The 23,686-nt window shown below is 56.4% G+C and overlaps 1 protein-coding gene across 2 annotated transcripts; it reads left to right on the top strand.

Moving 5' to 3' along the window:
* The first annotated feature begins 4,832 nt into the window (after positions 1 to 4,832).
* On the top strand, positions 4,833 to 21,077 carry FNDC5 (fibronectin type III domain containing 5). 2 transcript variants are annotated; one of them, XM_068657770.1, is made up of 6 exons: positions 4,837 to 5,145; positions 13,180 to 13,295; positions 13,600 to 13,798; positions 15,239 to 15,331; positions 18,361 to 18,494; positions 19,268 to 21,077. In XM_068657770.1, the coding sequence occupies exons 1-6, from the start codon at positions 5,067 to 5,069 to the stop codon at positions 19,307 to 19,309; spliced, it is 663 nt and encodes a 220-aa protein (XP_068513871.1). In that variant the 5' UTR covers positions 4,837 to 5,066; the 3' UTR covers positions 19,310 to 21,077. The 2 variants fall into 2 exon arrangements, with proteins under 2 accessions (XP_068513872.1, XP_068513871.1); XM_068657771.1 differs by lacking the exon at positions 15,239 to 15,331 and having other exon boundaries at positions 4,833 to 5,145.
* The last annotated feature ends 2,609 nt before the right edge of the window (positions 21,078 to 23,686 follow it).

Raw genomic sequence — 23,686 nt, 5'->3', positions numbered from 1 at the left:
GGACTGCTGGAGAGACCCAGGATGGGGCAAATTCACATCAAAACCACGCTCAGGGAGGCCAAGGGGGGTGCAGGTTCCACCAAGGGGGATCTGGCATCACCAGGCAGAAATGCCAACCCGACACAGGACAGGGGACGGGGACTGCTTCGGTTTCAAAGCCCATCAGCAGCACTTGCCCAAAGCACAGGCTGGGCACAGGTCTGGCACAGGACCAGCATCGAGCCCAAGGGTGTTTTGGGATGGGTCTGGGCTGGAAACTGAGGGAAATGGTGAGGAGAGCAGCGGGACAGCGGCTGTGCCTCTCCCCTGCGCTGTAGGAAAGGAGACTGGAAAGGGCTAAGGGAAGGGGACTGGAAATGGGGCCTTGGTGTGAGCAGAAAGGTGAGGAAGTAGGGAAAAGTGGTGCCTGGTGGGGAGGTGGGGGGGGGGGAGCTGGGCCCCCACAGGTGGGGGTGCCTCTTCCCCTCCGATAATCTTCATATCTATTTTAATCCCCCTCTGCATGAGTGGCAGAGGGCACAACTGACGCAGGATGATTTGAAAGCATCCCATTTCTGACTCAAACCCGGCCCTAAAACCACCTAATCCCCCGTGCTGGAATGGATTGCAGGAGGGAGAGGATAATGCGGGGCGCGGGCAGGACCCTGCTGTGCCACCAACCCCCCAGGGGTTTATAGGGTCCCCAGGCTGGGGGGGGGCAAAGCAGCCCCAATCCCCTCCTCTCCATCCCCATGCCTCCATCCCCAGCCTCCCACTTGCTTGGTGCGCAGCCCCATTCCCCACCTCCGTGCTCGCTTAGTGGGGAGAGACGTGGGGTGCTGCTGAGGGGATACCCCCTTCCTCCTCATCCTTCTCCTCCTCCTCCTCCTTCTCGAGAGGGGGAATGAGAGGGGCTCAGGCTGCATCAGCAAACCCCACCAGGGGCTCCCCAAAGCCCCGCAGACCCCTTCCCGTGGGCCCACGCTGTCCCCGGAGCTTGTCCTTGTCCCTGCACAGCCTGTGGAGGACGCGGTGAAGGTAAGCAGAGCGCGGCGGGGGCGCGGGGCAGGGGCTGCAGGAATAGCCGAGGATTAAATGAAAATGCCCAGATAATGAGGATCTTTGGTAAAAAGCCCATTTGTATAATTTAAATCTCTAATAGGCTTCCTGGAATACAAAGCCCTTTGTGATGCCCAAGCTCATCTGGATCAGGAGCCGCTCACTTGCTAAACCTTGACAGTGCTGCGGGGATGCGGGGACGTTTCGTAACGGAACGGCTCCATCCCACGTCCCCACGTCCCCAAATCCCCATGTCCCCACATCCCCACGTCCCAGTGCCACACGCTGCAGCCCTGAAGCACACACAGCTCACCTTGTCTGGGCAACCAAGGTCAGGGCTGAGCCGGTCCCCATGGGCACACGCGTGTTGGCACCGGGACACGTGTTCAGGTGTGCTGGGACACGGGGCTGGGACGTGTTTCGGGGCTGTCCGGGCACACACAAGCCCCCAGCCATAACAGTGGCCCCAGGATTTGGCTGCAGCAAGTGCAGGGGAAGGACGCATGAGCTGCAGGTGCTCAGTGCCTGGTTTTCCACACCATCTGTCCTGGCAGGGCCTGCAGGAGTGCAGCCCCAAGGCTTTCCCAGCAGCTTGTCCCCGTGCCCCAGGGGACTCCGGCTCGGTTCTGCCCCAATTCCTTCTTGCTGGGACCTGTGGCTCAGCGCTGCAGGTAACTGGGATGTGCCCAGGGATGGGTTTGGGGTCACTGCTGGTCCCCACTGTGTCCCACAACAGGGCTGGAGGGCTGCAGAGGTGACACCACTGTCCCAGGCAGGGGACACAGCTCATGGAGCAAGGGGAGCGCACCAAGAGGCGTCCGGACCTGGATTTGCCCCATTCCCCCCAGTTCCCTAGGGGCCAGAGGGGTTAAATACCAGTGCCACCCGTGCCACCCGTGCTACCTGTGCCACCAGTGCCACCAGCGCCACCAGTGCCACCAGTGCCACCTGAGCCACCCGTGCTACCTGTGCCACCAGCGCCACCAGCGCCACCAGCGCCACCAGTGCCACCAGTGCCACCAGTGCCTCCGCCACGCGTGCCTCGGGCTCCCTCTCGCGGCGCCTCTCCCGGTGCCGCGGGGTGTCCGGGGAGCCCCGGTCCCGCAGCAGCACCGCGGGGCAGCCCCCGGGGGGGGGAGATTCGGGGGGGGGACCCCACTCCCAGGGGCTCGGAGCCGGAGGGACCCCGCTGCCCCCCACCCCCTGCCGCCCCCGCGGGAGCTCCGAGCCCTGGGCAGGACCCCGGGGGTCGCGTCTGGGAGCTGGGGGGGGGGGGGGGGGGGCGGAGGGGCGCTCCCCTTCCTGGGGGGGTCAGGAGGGTCGGGGGGGCCCGGCTGCGGTTCCCCCCCCCCCGTGTGTGGCCGTGCCCGGTGCCGGCAGGTGGCAGCAGCGACCCGCGGCACAGCCCCTGCTGCCCCCCCCCCGGTGTGCAGCCCCCCTCTGCCCCCATATGTAGCCCCCCCGATCTGCAGCCCCCCCCCCCCCGATGTGCATCTCCCCCCGCCGTGACCTGAACACCGATGTGCTGGGACCATTGGGGCAGCGGCTCTTGGGGGGTGCTGAGGCCAGGGCACCCCAAAGCCCCCCCCTGGGGGTGGGAGAGGAGAGGGGCAGGGGGGGGATGGAGCAGCGCGGGCTGTGTGGGGGCCACTCCTGGGGAGCCCCCCCGGGGACGGCAGGGCTGGAAGGAACAAATGTTCCTCCTGTGTGCGGAAAGGGCAAAAGGGTAAAAAAATGGGGAATTATGGTTTTAATTGTCTTCAATTCAGGAAAACACCGGAGCACACCCCAAAGCCGTTGGGGGAGCCTGGCTGGCACCGGCCTGATGGGGAAGAGCCCTCCTGCACCTGCTGGGCACAACTGGGACACAACTGGGGCGCAACCGGGGCACAACTGGGGCACAACCAGGGCCCTGCCACCGGTCGGGTGCTCCGGATATGGCCCAGCCCCGGTGACCCCTTCCTCTGGGACAGACTGGGGGGCACTGGTGGTGTTACCAGGCAGTGAATTTGAGTTCAGAGCTTGGGGATGAAACTGGGCTGAGCTTGGGGAGAGCCCGGTTCCTGCGGCACCGCAATGCCCAGGGAGAGAAATATCCCGGTGAGGCCACGAGGCCAAACCTTCCCCTGCCTCCCCGTGCCGTGTCACGCTGCTTCACCTCCAGATGCCTCAGCCCCCACCGGGAGGTTTTGTGTGACAAGGAAGCCCTCCATGGTGTGGCTGCTGGGGGATTTGGGGCTCCCTGTGCGGAGGCAGGGAAGTGCCGGAGCGTGGCGGTGCGTCACGCCGTGGCCTCGGCATCGGCTTCTCAGGCTTCTCATCGCAGCAGGCAGCTGGAGACAGCTCGGCTGCGGCTTCCACGGAGCTGAGCACTCGTGGTCCTGCTCCTGCCCGGCCTGTGTAACCTCACACCCCCACGAGGAGAGGCCCAGGGGAGGCTGGAGCCCAGCACTGGCTCCATCAGCCGAGCTCACACCGCCCGGCCACGTGCGGCTGGGCTTGGAGTGGGCGCCGAGCTCAGCCCCACCAGCCCCGCGCTCCCTCTCCTCCCTTGCACCTTCTCTGCCTCTGAAGCGATGAATTTTTAATCTGCTGCCAGCCCGGAGATGAAAGGGAGGCACTGAGGCGTTTCCACGGGAAGCTGCTGCGGCGGAGCTGGGCTTGGCTGCGGGGGGGAAAGGCACCGAGCTGGGACAGTGACACAGCGCCGGGACACGGGAGGGCAGGGTCACCTCCTGGCCCCCTCGGAGGCTTTTTGGGTCCCTTGGTGTCACTCCATCCAGCAAAGGGCTTGCGTTCACGGGGAGATGCTGGGAGCTCTGTGGATCTCCTGCTTTGCGAGGAGACGGCCCCCAGCAGCACAGAGCCCCCATCTCGCACAGCCCCACGAGCATGAATGTGATCCATGTGCCCAGTGCTGGCATGGCCGGAGGGTCCCCAGCACCACACCGGGAGGATGCAGGAGAGGAAAGAGCAGCAGCAGCCAGTGCTGACCCCCATCACAGTGCAGAGAAAGCGCCGGTCTGTAAAACACAGCCCCACGGGCACCAGGCTTGGTGTGACCGCCAGGAGCACACGGACGCTCCTGGGAGCCCCCCGGCCACGTTGTGCAAGCAGCACAGGATAAAAACCCACGGGTGAGTGATGCTGCCTGGATGCACAGCCTGGAGCCCGCTGCCTCCAGCACCAGTTGTGGCTGGGTGCTCCAGCCTGATGCGTCCGTGCCTGCTGGGGCCAAGGCCCCTTCCCGGTGGCACCCTGCAGCCGGCAGGGCCACCCCAGGCCACCACGGTGCCTGGCACCAGGTCCTGCTGTGCCACTGGAGTCCAACTGCCAGGCCACCAGCGGGTCCCCCCGTGTCCCTCTCCAAGTGCAGGGTGCCCGGGGGGGCTCAGCAGAGGCAGCCAGGGCAGGGCCCCCACCCAGTGGAGTGGCAGCCGGCGGCTGGGCTGGGAGCGCTGGGGCTCCCTGCAGCTAGTTAGCATAAATCAGAGCGCTGCCGGCTTAATTAACCTCACGGCACGGCTAATTCGAGCAGCTCATCCAAGGCTCGTTACCGCTGCATTTCCAGCCCGCTGACTCGCGGAGGCTGCGCGAAACCCAGGCAGCGAAATGGCACCGGTGCCGCGCACCTGGCCGGGGGGCTCGCCTGCTTGGGGGGGGACATCTGCTCCTCCCGGTGGCCGGGCCCCCCCCGTAACCCCCCGGACTGGGGAAACTGAGGCAGGCGGCGGGGCCGGGCCGGGGGAGGGACCGGAGCGGGGCTGCCCGGCGCTGCAGCGGGCGGAGCCGGGGCTCGGTGGGGCCGCGCCCGCCCCCTCCTCCCGGCCGAGCCGAGCCGAGCCGAGCCGCGCCGCGCTGCCGAGGGGCTCGGAGCCCACCCCCCCGGCCGAACCGGGCGGCCCCGGCGGCACCGGGCCTCGGAGCTCTCCGCGGTGCTGAACGGCGCCGCCGCGCCCGCAGGACGCGCCGCCGGCCCGGCCCGGAGCGGCTCGGCACGGAGCGGCTCGGCCCGGCGGGCGCGGGGGATGGAGCCCTTCCTGGGCTGCACCGGCGCCGCGCTCCTGCTCTGCTTCAGCTACGCCGGTCTGCGCCCGGTGGAGGCAGGTAGGGGGCCGCCGGGCCCGGGGGGAGCCGAAGGGGGAAGCTCCGGGAGGAACGGGGAGGACGGGCCCGGAGAGCTCCGGGGCGCGCCGGGGGCGGGCAGGGGGCTGGGGAGCACCGGGGAGCCCCGGGAAGGAGTTGGTGGGCACCGGTGGAGGGGACGAGGAGGGCAGGGAGCCCCCGTCCCGCGGTTGCCTCCGCTGTCCCGGCTCTCCGGAGGGAGGCTCGGGGGCACGGGGTGTGAAAACGGCAGTGCGGGGACACCAGCAGGAGCCCCCAGCCCCTGCCCCTGCTCCTACCCCTGTGGCTCACGCCAAGGGGCTGAGCTGGAGCAGAAGAGGCGAAGGCAGCCGTGCGCTGTCCACGCGTGGGCTGGCAGCCCCAGCAATCCCTCCTGGGCAGCCCCACGGGACCCCTCGCCATGGGACATGGCACATCCTGGTGACACGAAACCAGGCCCTTGCCAGCTGGCTGGGTCCTCTAAGGGGGATCTTTTGGGAAGATGAATGTCCCCAGGAGCTCGTCCTAATCCTGACACAACCAGGAGGTGCTCAGCTCCCTGCTCTGGCCAGGCTGAGCCCTTGCCCAAGTGCCCTGTGTGGGTGCCACATCTCGGCAGCGCTGTTGGTGCTCCCCTGGAGCCCTCGCTCGCCTCGCAGCCCCAGCCCCAGCCCCAGCCCCTGCCAGGCACCCTCCCGGCTCTGTGTGCACAGACAGGGCCCTCTCCCTCCCGAGCACAGGCGGTGTGGCTGCAGGATGCTGGTGGAACAGCTGCTTCGATTTGCAAAACGCTGATTGCCAGAATATCTCGCATGCCAGGAGGCTGTGGGTGACTGTTGGCGATGTGCAGCTCCAGGGAGTGGAAATTCCTGCCCCCAGCCAGCCCCAGTAGTTGTGGGAGTTACGCTCACCCCTGTGCTGCCTGTGCCGGGGCTGCAGGAACCCCAAAAAACCTTTGGGTTCGATGCACGCATCCTTGGCTGGACATCGGCACGCTGGAGAGGCCGTTTGACGAGGGGCAGACCCAGGGGGATTCATGAAACATCCCTAAAAGGAGGGAGCAACGGGGAAAACAACACCTCTGGAATTGCAACGGCCTTCCTGGTTTCCTGTAAACTAGGACACTTCCCCTGCTCTTCCTTATCCTCGAATCACCTCAGCCGGTGACTGAGAGTAAACATGGAGCTGTGTCCCTGCCCATCACCGCCCGCTGCTTGTCTTGCAGGCAGCGTTCACGGGCTGTGGGGAGCCCGTCTGCTTCCAGGGGCCGGCAGCCCCGTGAGCATCCAGCACGGTCCCGGTGTGCGCCTGCAGCATGCGGTGGGGCTGCAGGAGCCCCGGTGCTCCTCGGCTCGGACGAAGCTGCGTGACCTTGGTGCCGTGCCCCGCGCCCCCGCCACATCCCGCTCGTGCTGTCAGCTCCGCAGGGGCCGGTGGAGGCATTGGGCTGGGGGCTGGTGCTGCTCCGGGTTTCCAGGGGGGGACAAGACATTAGGAAGGCGGGCACGGGTGCGATCATCCCAAGGTCACACAGAGGTGGTGGCAGCATCACCACCAGCGCTGCGTCCCCGGCACTGCCAGCCACGTGGCCACGAGGCCGCTGAGGCGAGCAAGCCAAAAGCCATCGGGAAAGCTCCTGGAGAGGAAGTAGGGGCTGGGGGGGGTGGCAAGGTAAAGCCTCAGCTGTGCTCCCCTTTGCACCCAGAGCTCCTGTAAGCAGGCTGAAAATAATGCGTGCTGGGGGGTTAAAGCTGCTGTCCCCAGGAAAGGCCCAGGGGGGACGGCACCAATTCCCCTGCCAAGCCACAGTGAGGGCTGACAAGAGGCAGAGCTCAGACCCTGCGCACACTGGGCCCTGCCTCCCTTCAGCCTCCAGGTCAAGCAGCCCGGTATCACCTCGCCCCCCTCCGCTCTCCAAAAGGGACCCAAAGGCATCAGGCCGGGTTCTGGGCGCTGCCCCGAAGCAGCTCCAAGCTCTCCTGCCTCTCCTGCGCGCCTCGAGCCACCCTGCAGATGAGGCTCCCTCTGCAGAGGCCGGGTCTCCACCCCCCCGTCCTCCCCACCAGCATAACCAGTACAGGGGTGCTGGTCCCCATGGGACTCGCTGCTCTCCTCCTGCAGCCGGGGAGCCGAGGTGACCACGGTCTGGCAGCCTCACGTGCGTGATCACAGCGGGAGCAGCGCGCGGCACGCACGAGCAGGCGGGGACGGCTCTGGCAGCAGTTTGCAGATGTCCGAGCAGCCCACGCCTGCCCCTTCCCGTCTCACCACGGCCACGGAGATTCCTGGCCAGCTGAGGGATGGCGTAAGCACTTTATTGATTTCTGCGTTCAGCGTAGGAGAGGTTTAATTGAAATATGGAGGTTTCTAACCTCGGTGTCGGCCTCCCAGCAGGGACTCTGCTGTGCGAAGCAGCCGAGGTTGTGCTACCCTCCTCCAAACGCTGTCTCCTGCTGGGGATGTGCATGGGGAAGACGGAGCAGGACGAGCTCGCACACATTAGCCATGCACGGGCACCCTGGCAGGATCCAAAAGCAGCCTTCATGGAGCCGTGCCCATGTGCTGGTGCTGAGTGCGGCCTCATCCATGTGGCATTTATTGTTAATTAACCCCCTCCTGTTTTATAAAGTACCCAGAGCCCAAATTAAGGCCTAGCTCAGGCATAATTCAGTTAAAGGCACAAATGGATCAAGCACTGAAGTACAAAAATCTGTGTGTGTGCAGTAAAAACCCAAGTGTTGTGCACAGGAGCGGAGCTGGGCTGGGACCAGGCAGCGAGCTCCCCGCAGAGCTCTGGGCACCGAGCTCCAGCTCCTGCTCACCGTCACTGCCACCAACATCGCTCTTGTGCCTCCCTGGCAGTGCACGGCTGCGGGCTGAGGGGCTGTAAAAGACCGTGGTGCCCGGTCCTGCCTGGACGTTCAGGCCCTGGATAAAACGTGCCTCGACAATGACTCAGCTCTGGGTTGGCAGCGTTAAAACCAAAGTCGGGGCATTGGCGAGACCTGGGCAAATCCTGCCTGGCTTTGGGACGCAGTCAGAGGTTTGGCAGCACGGGGAATTCTCCAGAGCAGTGATGGCACAAGGCTGCTCCAACCCCAGCTGAGGACCAGCTCCACTGACTCCTCTAGCCCCTTACTCTTACCCTGAAGAATTCCCAATTGCTGGGTGGACACAGTGGGCAGCACTGTGCTCTCCGGGGGGCTCCATCCGCCCCAGCAGTGTTTGCACCTGCGTGCTCGGGCAGTGGGGAATCGGGGACAGAGCCTCAGGGGCGAGCGGGGGCTGGCCTATTCGTATCCCATTAGGACGAGGAGTGGGCGGTCAGCAGGAAATAATTGCCTCTTTCCCAGCCTGAAGAGCCACCGGTTGTTCTTTTCTGGTCTTTGGAACCGGCAGGGCTCGGCAAACAGCCCCGCTTCCACGCGAGCGGGCGCAGAGAGGGAGAGCAGCGGTGCGCCCTGCGCCCTCCCACTCCCCTGCAGGCTCTCTTCATTAAAACACTCAGGGAAGCTGAACGGCGCGCCAGCCTTCCTACATACCCCATAAAGCTGACAAGCAATCACATCCACTGAAGGGAGCCGTGCTGGGAGAGCAGAGAAAGGCTCGGGAAGGCAGAAAAGGCAGCCTTTTGCCCCCTCCCACGCAGCCAGCAGGCAGGGGCGCTTTGCGGGGAGCGGCACGTGGGACCGTACTGATGCTCCTTCCCCTGGCAGGCTGCGTCTTTCCATCACCTGTGTCTGTAGGAAGGGTTGTGGTGCTGGAGCACACAGCCTGCAGGAGTGGCCGGGGTCCGGGTCCAGCTGGGCAGCTCTGCTCGAGCAGCTCCAGAGCCTCTGCAGGTGCCCTGACTGCTGCACCCCAGCCCAGGGGCTCCGATTCGGTTGAGCCCTTTGCTACAGCAAAGGAGGTGCCGTAATTCATCAGGCAGAGGTGACCCCCAGGGGTGTGACGTTAACACCATCTTCCTTTTCCTCTGTGCAGGTGGTTCCTCCAGCAGCTGGCATGGCCAAAGGCTGCCACCCCCAGCCCCACCATAGGAGCTCATGGCAGGGGCTGCGAATTCTTCTTCTACACCTTTTTCACACATTCTTCTACACCTTTCATGGCTCTTAATGAAAAACTTAATTCCCACGATCCGACATCCTGAGTTTTAAAGCTCCTGATTCAAAAAAGCACATCCAGCAAAAGGTTTGGGTGGAGGGAGCTGGAGGTGAAGCAGCTCCACCCTGCCCATGCTACAGCTGCGGTGGCGAAGTCACCGTAAGGGGCAGGTGGGTGGTTCTCTGCTCCTTGTGCCAGCAGCTGCTGTGCTGGTAATGAAAAGCCAGGAAGGAATCAGCCCAAAGCTGTAAAGCGTTGTGGCTTTTTTTTTTTTTTCCCCTCTCTCTTAAATAAAAGTCCATTAATAATCAGCAGAGCGTTTAATGAGAGGCTAGAAGGAGTTCTCAGCATTAAGAGGGGATTAAGAGTAATCTTTGCTGCTCACGCCTGCTCGTTGCGTGGAGGCGGCTCTGACCCTCTCTTGCCAAAAGGCCCAGGGTGGGCAGGAGCACTGGGAGGTGCAGGACTGATGAGGGTGAGAAAGAAACAAGACATGGCTTAAGCATAATCAGTTTTGAAGTCGCCATCCCCTGTTAAAAATCATCATGACTTTACCTTAATTGATCGGTTCCTCCCTAAACAGGGGGCTGTGAGTTTTGCCGGCATGAAAATGAGAGCATCTTTCCATCCACGCACACAGCTCTCGCTCAAATTTGGCCAAACAGATCCTCCGCCAGTCTGCAAGGTGTGATTTGCTCCAGCAGGCACTGCAGCCCCCGAGCTGGGGGAAAGCTAAACTGCTAAGCCAGGAATCCTGCACAGCCTGGGCTCCTTACAGACCAGCCGGGGGCTGTGCTGCCAGCAGTGTCTCCGGAGTAATCATGCAGGAGGAAGGTTTGGTGCACGGCGTGTTCCTTGCTATCTCACCCGCAGCGGGGAAGGAATTGGCCCTGGGGACATCCCGCTCTGTGCCTGCTCCTCAGAGCACCGGCAGCTCCCGTGGCTGCTGCAGGCACAGAGCAAAGTTTCCAGGAGCTGCAGACGAGTCCGAAAGGAGCCAGACGTTTGGATTTGGCACCTCGAGGCCCTGCTGGAGAGGCTGACCCGCTGCAGCCAGCTGGGAAACAGAAATTACTGAGCTCAGCCGGGCTGGCACTACAAAGAGCCGCAACTGGCCCAGGCAGCCAAAAGCGGTGTGGAATATCTTGGAACAATGATTAGATTTTAGAAAGTCATGATCTCATCATGCATCTCCCGGGAGCAGGGAGAAAAGCATCCTCACGGATTAAAATTTTGCTCGCAAATTACTCACTCAGCTCTGGGAGCAGGGAACTCATTTTCCCGGCTTTGTATTTCTGTCAAACGCTGCGCTTGGTTCTCTTTTCATATCACTTCTGTACTGATTTGACACCGCTAATTTATGTGTAGCTCCTCCTAATCTGTAGTAGTGAAGGAAAGGCGTGCTCAGATCTGTCCTAGACGTTGCTGTGTTATCTCTGACTTTAACTACACCGTCTTACAAAGGTAGCACTATGGAGGGGGCTTTCTGGAGTGCTCTTGACCATGCACGCCGGCTGATTTCTCCCCTGCCTGCACTTGGAGTCCTGCTTTGAGGGCTCCAAGCCCGGGGCTGCAGCTTCACCAAGCGCATCCCCTCTGCCTTGCAGCCTCCCTCCAGCTCCCAGGGACGTTGTTTGCTCCTCTCCTCCAGCTCTGCGACACCTTCCCAACTCACCCATGTTTTATGTCATCAGGAAACTCTGACGTTTTTTATGCTGTGCCCCCCTCAAGGTCACAAACCTCAAAGGGGACCCAGGCACCGAGGGTGGTGCGCTGCTTGTCCCCCTTTCCCAGCCTGAAGCTTTTTCCCTGATACTCCGCTCTCTGCTCCTGTGAGGCCAATCCATCTCTTTTCAAAGTCCTCCTGGGTGAATCAGTGGTAGCTTCTCCTAAAAATATCCGGGAGAGACAACCACGCTGGGATCTGACCCTACAGCTGCCCTGTGGGACGGGTGCAGTGCCTGGCTGCGGCTGGGGGCTGTTTTGTCTCCCAGCTCCTCCATGTCCTCCATATGCTCTAGCGAATTCACCAGGCATGACTCACAGACCTTCCCGGTGCGCATTCCCGTCTGCTGACTGCCCCTTACTAAAATTAAACCCTCCTCTGGCCAGCACGTGGGCTCGGTGACGGGGAAGGTGGGGAGCTGCAGCCCCACGTCCCTTCCCTGGGTCACAGCAGGCAGCCGCCTCCACGAGACTCAGCTCCCAGCCCAGCTTCTCCTTGGCCCTGCGGAGGTCATCGATGAAATATTTCCCTTCTCTGAGGGCTGGTGGGGACCCTGCTGCCCCATTTCAGGAAGGCCATGCCCTGAGATGCTGATGCTCTGGATTGATACCACCTTGGTGGTGTGCTCCAGAAAGGAAGGACGCTTCCCTCCGTGAAACCCTGAAGACCACCCTGCTTGCTGCTCTGCCTTCTGAGGTCTCAAATTCACGTGAACCTGACCCTGCACCTTCCTCTGAGCTTTTTTGCTTGCTGAAGGACTCCCCACGACCAGTTTGGGTCTGAAGGGTTCATGCAGACATCCTACCCCTGAGGGTCCTGCTAATGGGCTTGGTGGATGTGGGTCTGGCAGGAAGGGGAGCCCTGAAGGCTGGCACCGCTGCCGTTTGGGGAGGAAAGAGGGAATCTAGGTGTAGAACAGCACCAGCCTTCAGATGAGGAGTTCTGCACTCCTGGTATTTTCTCTGTTCCCCGGGGAGCATTCACCAGGAGTGAAGTCAGTCGTTTGGAGGCACTGACACTGCAGCTAGAATATTTTCGGCCACATTCGGGCGGCTGGGACTGACTGCAAATCCGACAAGTGTTACCGGAGACGTGCACATGTGCGTCCTTCTTTTACTGCTGGCCTCAGCCCCAGCCCCAGAAGGGCAGCACTGTGCAGTGGTTAAAAAGCAACAGAAGGATTATTCTTTGATGCAAGTCAGAACAAATGACCCATTCCCACCCTGCTGACCTCTTGGGGGTACTCAGAGTCCTTGCGATCTGGTTAGCATTTACTTTTAACTCTGGGTAGCATTTACCACCTTCGGTTTGGGGCACAGTCTGGCGATTAGGAATTCAGTTTAACCAGAGGAGAGACCAGGAGCACAAACTGCTGCACAGCACGGGAAGGAAGGTGCCAAGCTTACGAGGCAGAACCTTCTCCCGGAGAAGCAAAGGGCTTCAGGACAAGGGCTGGCAGCTGCACAGGCTGACCCTGCGGCTGGAAACCCAGCTGTGCTCAAAAAAAACACCAAATTCTGAGCCTCGGGCTACTGCTTTCATGGCCTGGCCTTTTCACATTCCCCTGGTCCATCGGTGGCTGGTGCAGCATGTTCTGTCCTGGTAGTGGACGGCTGCTGAATGTCCTCTGGCCATCTGAGGGAGCATCCAGCAGCTACGTATAAAAACACAAAATGTGTATAAAAAAATTCCGTCAGACTAACAGGAAAAAGCAGAAGAATCACTCCCGTTTACTACCACTGACTTTCAAACCCCCAGAGTGCTCATCAAAGCATCCAGCTTTCATACTTCTAAGACAGATTTTGCATTTCCTCCCAGCTGTCACTGTCAGGCTGTAATAGGACACACCAGAGAAAACACGGAGCGTGGCTGGGGAGACGAGTGAGCTAATCAATAGTCTGCTGTGCCGTCAAATTGTTTCCACGGGGCGGATGTTTCAGGGGTATAATGTAACTCGTACTCTCAGCAGAGACCGCTAGGACCTCACTGGTAATTAAGACGTGGAATATCTGCCATTTCCAGGTCCCATACCCAGAGCCACCAACAGGAAGGTCACTTGCAGCTCCATTTCTCATGCCTCAGTCCCTGGCTATGCCTTACATTTCCTTTTTCTGCCCCCGAGCAGCCCTTTCCCACTCCCCTCCTTGCCCTTGCTCGGTGTCCTGCTGCGAGTGCCCCTGTACAGGCTGTGCTCTCCCTCCTTGCAGACAGCCCATCGGCTCCGGTCAATGTCACGGTCAAACACCTGAAAGCCAACTCCGCCGTTGTGACTTGGGATGTTCTGGAGGATGAAGTTGTCATTGGATTTGCAATTTCCCAGCAGGTACAGTGCCTACGGTTACCCAGATTCGCTCACGCTCATCTTCACCCCAGGTCCCCTCCGTTTCCAAATTCTCTTGCTGCAGTCTAAGCCCATTCTTCCTTGCCCTGTCCCTCGTGGTCCGGGAGGGAGCTTCCTCCCCGTCCTCTCTGCAGCAGTGCTCCGTGTTGTGGTAGCTGCAGAGAGGAAAGGGTCCGACCGTCTCCACGTCCGTGGTGGGCAGGGCAGGAAGCAGTGGCCTTGGACACCAGCAGCACACACGGGGAGGCCTCTCCGCCACTCTGTGCTCTCCTCTCTCGGCTTCCAGAAGAAGGACGTGCGGATGCTGCGCTTCATCCAGGAGGTGAACACCACCACCCGCTCCTGTGCCCTCTGGGACCTAGAGGAGGACACTGAGTACATTGTGCATGTCCAGTCCATCAGCATCCAAGGCCAGAGCCCTGCCAGTGAGCCAGTCCTCTTCAAGACCCCCAGGGAAGCTGAGAAACTAGCCTCTAAAAATAAAGGCAAGTGTGGGTGAGTTCCTGTGTGGTCCCTGGGAAGCCCAGGCAGCGCAGGGCTCTGCAGGGAGGCCAGCAGCGTGCTGGGCAGTGAGGACAGCTGGGTTCAACACACGTGGGGCTGAGACAAGAGGGATGCCCCGAGGGTACCCAGCAGACAAGGAGGTGCTGAGGCTGCAAAATACTGCAGAAAGGTGAGCAGCCGCTGCTCCCAACAGCTGGATGTTCTTTCATCCTGTTTCAGATGAGGTTTAACAGGCAAAGTGAGAAGGTTTCCAGCCTGGGAGCCGTGTGCCCAGCATCCTTGCAAGTGGGGAATGGCAGGGGAAATTCCTGAGCAGCCCGTGCTCTCCTGTGGAACCAGGCCTCTGGGCAGCACTGGGCACAGCCCAGCTGTCCTCACAGGGCACTCCGAGGGACCTGCTGAGCCCCCTGTGCCTGGGTTCCAGGACAGCAGGGGAAAAAATACCCACAGACTCCACTTTTCTTACACTTCAAAGGTTTCTGCCAAATTGCAGAATAGCTGAGGTTGGATGGAACCTCTTGAGATCATCTACCCCCACCCCCTGCTCAAGCAGGGTCAGCTAGAGCAGGTGGTCCAGGGTCACGTCCACTTGGGCTTTGGATATCTCCACGGGTGATGGATGTCTCCAGCTTCCTGCCTGGAGGCTCCTTCACTTGCTCCTCTTAAGCCAAACCAGATGTGGAAGGTTTTCTGGCAGGAAGAATCTGCTACAGCGAGGGCTGGGGACCGCAGGGGGCTGGGATATGAAGGGGACTCAGCCGAGGACTCGGCCTGTTGCAGGGCTTTTGGCCGTGGTTCTTAGGCAGTTGTGAGCTCTTGACTCTTCCTGCTAAAATGATTTGGTGTCGGTAAATACCGAATTGCTGCTCATCTGAAAGCACTAAGCGGAGCGTTGCTTCCCTCCCCGGGGGCCTGAGCTGTAATCTTCTGAGTGCTGCGAAGGCGAGGAGGCGCATTACGCCCTGTGAGAAGGCTCTGCTCATTTCTGAATCCCATGGCCCCGGTGAAAAATCTCATGCCAGGCTCCCTGCTCCCGAGCCGGGCGAGGAGCTGCTGAAGCATGCAAGGTGTTGTGACAGGCACAGACGGCGCTGGCAGAGACCAGAGCCAGCGGCGTGAAATCACCGCGGGGCCGGACCCCGTGTGGGCTCACCCCGTGGCAGCACCTCCACGGGAGCTGCCCGCTGGCCCTGTCCTACCTCTGCCCCCTGCCCCATCCCCTGCAGGCTGCCAGGGATGGGCAGGGGGCAGCGGCTGCAGAGCTCGGTGCCCTGCAGGCTCAAGGCACCGCTCGCGGGGCTGGCGGGCGAGGAGGAGTGCTCTGTGCTGATGATTTGAGCCAAGGGCACGGCTGAACTGGTGCCTGCAGCCCGGCCGAGCCACACAGCCAGGTTTCACCATCTCTCTTTCCCCTTGTGCAGATGAGGTGACAATGAAGGAGATGGCGAAGAAAAACCAACAGCTGCGAGCAGGGGAAATTCTCATCATTGTTGTGGTGTTGTTTATGTGGGCAGGTCAGTTCAATCTCTCTGTCGAAAGCACATGATATCCCCAGGGCTTGTGGCTTGCTTGGTTTGCATGTGTAATCGTGTAAGACCTGAAAAGAAACCCTTCCTCCCATGAAGAGCACTGCACATTCAGCTGTAAGGGCACTTCAGTTCCCTCTGCAGCATCAGGAGCTGGGCAGTGCCAAAAGCAGGTGAATCAGTGCTCAGATCTGGTGCCGCAGGAAGTAGATAATGGACTTGATGAACCAATTGTCTAATTCAGCATGGCTAATCCTGTAAGTGCAATTTTTCCAGAAAGCACTGATGATAATGTCCTCAGCCATCCGCCAGGATGCCTCGAGCCCTTCAAATGACACAGGTCACTGTAATTAACTGGCTTATTATATGGCTCCAGCTCTCATGCAAAGCAGAAATTCCCATAAGAATTCTGCCAAAGTTCAAACACACGTCAGACATCAAGAGACTTGCTCTCAACACCCACTATATATACACCAAAACCCACTGCAAAAACAATTCAAACAATGGTAGCATTGAAAGAACAAATAGCTCCAAACATCAAAACACCAATAAACCCAGATACTCACAAAATCCACTGTTAAAACACAAAGAACAGTATTTAATAGGAAGAGGAGGAACATTAGCAGAAGCACATTAACCAAAGGAGGGAAAATCTGCACGAGCTCTTTCCAACGTGAGTTTGGGACTATGTTTCAATTGATCTTATACCAAATTGTGCCTAGGACAGATCTCGCTCCTGTATTTTAAGCTAGCAAACAGGGAGAGGAAAATTCCTGAGTCCCACCCCGTCAGCTTAGCACATCCAGAGTGGCTGCAGGCAGCTCTTCGGCTTGTTCAGTTTGGATATTACATGCGTGAGTTAATGGGAAATAAAGTTTGTGCGCTTGTCTTCTATTTCGAGCCCCAGCCTCCCCTGGCTGCCAGTCAGCTGCTGCTCCTGCGGCAGCGCAAGGCATGAATGAAACAACATTTGCTCCCTGCGAGTCACAGAGCGGGCTGCCATGGGGAACAGTTCAGGTGACCCGAGAAAATTGCCGGGCAGGGAAATTGGCACTGTGGTAAATCTGCGATCCATAAAAGACAACCTGTGCCACTCCGCCTCTAGTCCCCCTGTCCCAGCCCAACCAGATTCCCACGCACGGAGATGCCAAGAGCCGCACGGAGAATTCTCCTCGGCTGGAAGAGAAACCAACACGGCAGCACCGAGGGGCTGAGGTCAGCTCGCAGGTCCCCTGGGGTTAGGTCACACTGCCTGAAGGTCTGTGCTAAGGACAGTGGCCTGCCACCTCTGCTGCTGTAAACGGCAGCAATCCCGAGCCCATGTGGGTTGCACTGGTTTACTTCACCAAAGGATTTGGCCCATTTCTACTAATTTCTGCAGAGCTGAGAGCACCTCCATGGAGAGATGTGAATAGGAAGCCAGTCACTGACCTGAGAGCTGCCAAAACGGGGATGGAGGGATTAGCTGTCCTCTAATACAGTTCTGCGAGGTTTCTTTCAAGTGAATCCAGGTGACACAGAATCAGATCCATTAAAATAGGTTTTTTGCCCTGGAAAGACCTGAGGTTACCATGCATTGTAAAGCAATTATTGCTAACGACGATAACCAAATGAAAACCCAAATTAAGGTTAACAAAAATCTGTAGCCCATGGTCTTTCCAGCATTTAAATCAAGCTTTATCTTTGCACATTCCAATTTAAATGCCCTGACAGTAAAAACAATCATGAATAATTACACGAAGTGACTGAACAACGGATTCATCTCCTGCCATAGCCTAATCTAAAACTCCGATCAGCATCTGAATGAAGAACTTGCTAATGCCACAATTTCCCCTCTAGTCAGATGACTTACATTTATGAAGGAAAGTGGGTGTGGGAAAGAGCTCTTCTTCATCCTGTGGGCTCTTTACCAAATCTCAATACGTAAACAACTCTTTGCAGCTCTTACCCTGGCCACAACCTGAACACATGACAATGGTTTAGCAAATGCAAGCCCGAATTAGTTTGTGCCCCGGGCTCTCAACTCAGAGAAGAGCCTCGTGCTCCTGTGCTGGCTGCATTTCTCCGTGCCTCAGTTTTACCATCAGGAGGCACAGAAGGTGTGACTATGCCAGATGTTAGCCTGTTCTCCCAGGATCGGCCATTTGTTCACATATGCAGGAAGAATTTGGACCTCTGTGTTCATCAGTAACACCTGGGGGCAGCTGCCATAACACCACCTCGCTTTAGGAAGCGGTTTTGTGATATCTGGCAAAAGCTCTACATATGTTCTGCTGTTACGGGAGCTAAAATATTTTCCAGTTGCGAAGAAGCAGCATCTGCTCAGGTCTCCTTTACCCCCGTGTTTGGAATTTCCAGGCAGAGAAGTCATTTGGTCAAAAAGTCATGTAAAAGCTTCCGAGAAAGACATTCTCAATCTTATTATTTGTCATTGCTGCCCCTGCTTTTCTTTTTGTGTGCTTGTGTGTGTGGGAGGAAATTTCCAGCGGCAGCTTTTGCTGCCGTCACCGTTGCATATTTGCAGATGTTGTCCTGCTGCTCAGGAGACCCTGGCTTACATCGCCAGCAGGCGGGTACGGTACCTGCCTCTCCTGCCAGCTCCAGCTCCTTCTCTTCACCTCAGAGGAGAAAGATCATGAGGCACATTTCCACTCACCAGAAATTCCAGGAGCTCCTGCGTTTGCAAAGCAAAGATACCATTTAACCACACAGTCGGTGTTAATCGCTATCCAAATGTAGGGCTTAAAGCACTTGTCCCATTTAATGGCAGGGAAATTGGAATATAATTAATCTTCTGTCCTTCCATCTAACTAGTTTAGCATGGAATTGGCACTGAGAAGGAAACAGCCAGAGGGCCAACTAGCTGTGTTAGAAAATGAGCCTTAGGAACAACTGTGAATGCTGCCGAGATCTCTACCAGGAGGCACAAAGCTGGCTGGCAAGCAAGGGATTTCTGATCTCTGCAGGCTCCAGGGGCTGAGCTCATTTGTGTGATCACTAATGCTTTTTCCTGTTAGGGGTGATCGCCCTGTTTTGCAGACAGTACGATATCATCAAAGACAACGAGCCAAATAACAGCAAGGAGAAAGTCAAGAGCGCCTCGGAGAACAGCACTCCCGAGCACCAGGGCGGTGGGCTCCTCCGCAGCAAGGTGAGGCTGGCACACGGGGTGGGGGGCACGGCAGGCAATCAACTTCCAGCTGGGACTCAGCTAAATTACCCCCAAAAAGCAGCTGCTGCTAAACATCCCTGCTCCAGCCTCCTTCCTCCAGCAGGGATGCAGAAGGGAAGCACTGCTTCACCTCCACGCATGCCAGCACCGTGGCTCCTTCAGCATCTGAGCACCTCAGGTGTGTCAGGAGGCCAGCGTTTCACTCCCACCTCTGGGTCAGCCCTCGTGCATCAGTAAACTGGATTTCAGTCCATATTTTTGAAATATCTGAGCATCTCCAGGAAAAAAATGTGCTGAGCAATGCTGCAGTCCCTGAGCTGCTTGGTTCCTTACCCCCAGAGCAGCAGTTAGGTGGCAAGCGGTAAAGGGGACATTAGCCTCGCAATTAACTGAAAAATTGATCAGCGGGAGCATGGCTGGTAATACATGTGATGTTAAAGGCATGCTGTATTTATAGTGTAAGGAGACTCAAGCCTATAATTTATACCAACTTATTCCATTAAATTTGACTTTCCTGTGTTTCTGTTCACAACTTGTGTTCTGGCACATCCCCACCACTTTGCATTTACTTATTATTTGAAACAGTCACTAATTCATGCTCACTGCTTGCCCTTTTTCCTTACCCTCAGGGGATGGGAATAAGGACTTTTACAGAAACAAAATTCGCCAGCACACTGCAGAGATCTCTGATGGTTTTTTCCTCACGTGTTACTCCTAATACGTCCTTTCTTCATCTGTCTCTTCTCTCCCAGTTTCCAAAAAACAAGCCCTCAGTGAATATCATCGAAGCGTGACAGCCTGCCATCGGAAAGACGGACTCCATTTCTCACTCTCACTTTCTGCCTCTGAGCCTTGATGACTGGGGAGGTGAAATAATGTTGGAGCAATTTGGAAGGAGACCCAGCGATTGTCACTTGATGGCATACACCTCCTTCCTCGTCTGTGTTCTGCAAAACATCTGGCCAGTAAGAAAAAATCATGAAAAAAAAAAAAAAACAACAACAACTGAAACCTGAACAAACAATTGAGATGGAAAAGCATCAGTGAGACGGCTGCTGCCGGTGATCCTGCACTGGACTCGTGAATCACCTGGGCTGGAGCAACTTCTCACACCCCCCTCTCCACCTTCGCACTCCGTCTTCTGGAACAGCCTCCTCGTCCTTGGACATGTTACAAGATTTCGGTGTATCTTTATTTTGCCTCACTGTCACTACATCTTGGCAGTATCAACGTGAGCTCAGGCATCAGTCACTGTCCCTCCTCTCCGAGCAAGAAGGAAGGAAAGATCCTCACAGACACGAGTAGCAACCAGATTTTGGCTGCTGTGTGCTCTTGGCTTGCTTTGTTCCATTGATATGTATCATGTAACACGTCTTACAGGTGGGTTTTTAAAACAAAAAAAGTCACAGCCCAGTTTCCATTCCTACTGTGAGAACTTCCCTGGTTGTTCTCCGGGTAGGCTGCAGCTCATGACTCCGGTATTTCTGTGTCTCCTGTCTCATGCTGGTGTTCGTCATCGCAGATACTCGGGGCACTCCAAACACTTTGGCACAGACCAGTACGAGGGGACACCAGAAGCCCCTCTTCAGCTTCCAGGATAATTTCAAACATTTTCTCCATGGTATTTTCAGCTGGGCCTGAGTCCGCCAACAGTGTGATAAACAGTCCGTAAAAACGTAGCCAGTCAGCAAAAAAAAAAAAAAAAGAAAAAAAAAAGAAAAAAAACTCATGATACCGGTTGCTATGCAAGGTCTCCAGGGGCAATAGCCATTTACTGCAAAAGGCTCTTGCCTAAGGGACCTTTTTCTGAGGGCTTAAGTTCTTAAATGGCTTCTTTTCGTAGGGTTCCTGTGGGAAGGTCTGGTTCTCCTTACACGTCCCGTCTGCACTATTTTCTGTGACGCTGTAATGCCAGGTGTCTGCTGGAGTCAGTCCTCCACGAAAAGGGTGGTGATGAATGGGAAAGGGGTTGGGGTTCTCCTCTCTCTTATTAAGTGCTTAACGTTCACAGCTGACAGGATCCCTGGGGTTGCTGGTGCTCTGGAAGCTGATAGATGCAAGTCCATCACACGGAAAAAAAAATTATTCTTTGTAGTGTGCCATGGGGTATCTGTATTTATTTAACTACTCCACAAGACCACTCCATATGCACTAGGGGATGAGGCAAGATCCTATTTGTCCCGTCAAAACCCAGACAGGTTGGCCTGAGAAGGGTCTAAGTCTCTTTACAAGCCTGCACTCGGATGAGCCTGGTTTAAAAGTCCCTGCAAAGAAATGGGCTGGCGGTGACCGAGGTCAGCCATCTCTCCACTTCCACTGACACCAGCCTGTCCAAAATGGTTGATCTGGGAGAAAGGCCCTAGGCAGTCTGCCTGCAGACACGGTTGTGAACAAGCAAGGGCTTCGCTTGTGCCAGTTCCAGAAGGCAGGCCAACCCCAAAGGTCTCTGCAGAGGATCCTTTGCCAGAACATACTCCTCCATCACCAAGAGGGAGAGGTCAGCACCTCTGATACAGACAGAGCAATAAACATTTTATAATGTACAATAAAAGATTAAAGGCATATCCTGTGTCCTTGTAACGTCTGAATTCAGTAATATTTCATCTTTGCCTGCTTCAAGCGCAACACGGAATAGAACAGGGTGATTTTCCCTGCATTTCCCAGGGACTATGGGTGAACTGTTTTTTCTTTGTCTGGGTACAAAGAACCAGCATGGTTCACCAGAGTTCATTGTGGCTGTGGGATGAAGGGAGAAAAAAAAATCCTCGTGTGACATAAATAGCACCACAGCCATACCTACTAGCAGGGTTCTTCAGACATCCCTGTTATCTCCTAAGAAAGAAATGTCATTTGGAATCCATAACCCTATAAAAGGAGATTTAGGACAGATGGTACAGCATGTGCAAAACGATAAGGGAGATGCTCTCTCATAATCCTAGAGCAGACAGCCAAGCAAGCAGCCCTCTAAAGCCTGCTCGTGAGGAAATTCAGTCTGGTAATTTGGCAGATTTGGGGGGCGGAAGGTTGTGTGCCTGTTTTTAAAGGCAGTTGTCCCTGGGAATTCAGACCATATCCTTTTTTTTTTTTTTTTACAGTAACAGTTGTTGTTCCCTAGTTACAGGTTTAAAGCACTTATTTTTCTAACAAAGATGTGCTTACTCCTTGTTCTTTGGCAAAGGAGAATTAAAATTTAAAGCATTGGTGTTCACTCAGAGTTGAGTATTTGTACCATAATGTGGCAGAAGCTAAAAGGGTTCTCATTATGTTTCATAAATGCAGGCTCTAAAGGTAAGGTAATAATGCTATTAGCGAGAGGAGACAAATGTAGGCTGGCAGAAACTCAGCCCATCAGAGTGGGACTCCAAGCTATCAACTCCAAGTGATTCTCTTAAAGGAAATGTTTTAAACTATGAATTAAAGTGATGTGGTAAGTCCACACTTCAGGAAAAGGCATTTCCCACTATAGGAAAGGAAAAATACTTAAGATCCTATTTTCTGAGACTCAGACATCAAAGCCTTACCTGCTGTTTCAGTATGATCTCCTTCTGTACCCCATGAGTGTTACACACCGATAAGGCTCTGGGCTTGAGCGACTGCAAGCCTAAGCCAGCCTGGAGAAGAAAAACCTCATTCTCATCAGCAGGGGTGAAAAGATCCTCCTTTGTGGGACTTAGAGGTGTTTTACTGCCAATAGAGGGAAGAGATCGGGGGGAATACACGAAAAAAAAACGTGCCAGCAGTGAGAAGCCACCTTGGGCAACAGAAGAGCCCACCCTGAAGGCCATTCACAGCTCCCCAAATGTTTTTGCCTGAGTGCTGATTTTGGCTGGTTATTGGAAGCAGGGATTAGGAAAGGGAGGTTTCTATGAATACTAAAAAGATGCAGGTGGGAGTGGGCTGGTGTGACAGGGATCCCAGAGAGCCCTGCAGGAGCGGATTTCCCACTGAACTCAAACTGGAGGCAAGCAGCCCTCTGGCCAGCTCTGCTGCACCCCTGGGTGCTAAAACCATCCCTCCCCAGGAACCAAACACGCAGGGACACGGGCACACGAGGAGCAAGGAGCTGAAAGCAGAGCCCCTTGCCAACACACGCTTTGCCTGTTTGAAGTTAAGCACCACTTGCCTCCATCCATCCGAGCGCTGTAATATTATGCCTACAAGCACAATTTAGCCAATATATTCCTCCCCCACGAGTTTAGGAAAAGTGAACCGCAGGAGGTGGTGTGGAGCAAACAATCCTGCACAGCGTGTCCCTGCAGCTCACAACACAGCGCCCTGCGCTCCTCACACCTCCCTCCGCACGGCGAGGAGCAGCACAGGCTCCGAGCTCCGTCTCCTCGGAGGAAAATGAGAACATTAGGCATTTTGTTCACTGACAGCTCAATAGCATCAGAGGAGGAAACACCTACACGGCACAAAGTGTTAGTATAATCTCAGCTGGTAATGATTTTCTGGAGGAGATGTAAATGGAGAGGAGCAGGCTGCTAATGCCGGTATTTGCTGAAGACATTAGAGGTTACATCACTCAGAAGTGTGTGTCGCAGCTCCACATCCATTTCGCTGATAAAAATATGGCAATTCATTGACTGAGTAGTCAGACTGCACTTCCAGCAAGGATAAAGATTATACCATATGTTGTACCAAATGCAATTTCCCCAGATTTGTAGAAAAGCTCCCTAACTACACGTACTGAGCTGTTCCAGGCTGGCCTGGAAGCTGGAGCCTGACACAGGCGAACTGACCAAATTCAATCAGCTTTCTAGCATTTGTTAAAAAGCAGTGTGATCAACATGTTGTTATGCTCAAATATCTTCTGTTTCCTCCACAAATCTGGTGCGTATTCAATTGTCTGATGACCTTATCGATTAAAATGATTATGCTCCTACTTGTTAGCGCTCCCAGCCCACACGTCTCAGGGAAAGGGAGCTCGATTCCCTTTCGGCTCGTGCCTCAGCATCAATTTTGTTTAACTAAGTTCCAAATGAAGAACCTTTATTATTAGTGACAGAGCCAGGAAAGACACAGCTTGAATTTTAGATCCCAGATGGAGTCAGCAAATTTGGCAGCCAGGAAAGCCATCTTTTTGCTCGCAGTCTGAACACATTGGGTATGGAGTCATTGAGTGGCAATAATGGCACAGCCCCACGATGCCATTTGACACTTTGCAGCAC

The sequence above is a fragment of the Anas acuta genome, chromosome 21 (genome assembly GCF_963932015.1).
Source record: "Anas acuta chromosome 21, bAnaAcu1.1, whole genome shotgun sequence".
In the NCBI taxonomy this organism is placed as follows: Eukaryota; Metazoa; Chordata; class Aves; order Anseriformes; family Anatidae; genus Anas; species Anas acuta.
Note: the sequence above shows the minus strand (reverse complement) of the source record. Positions and strands in the feature narration are given on the sequence as shown.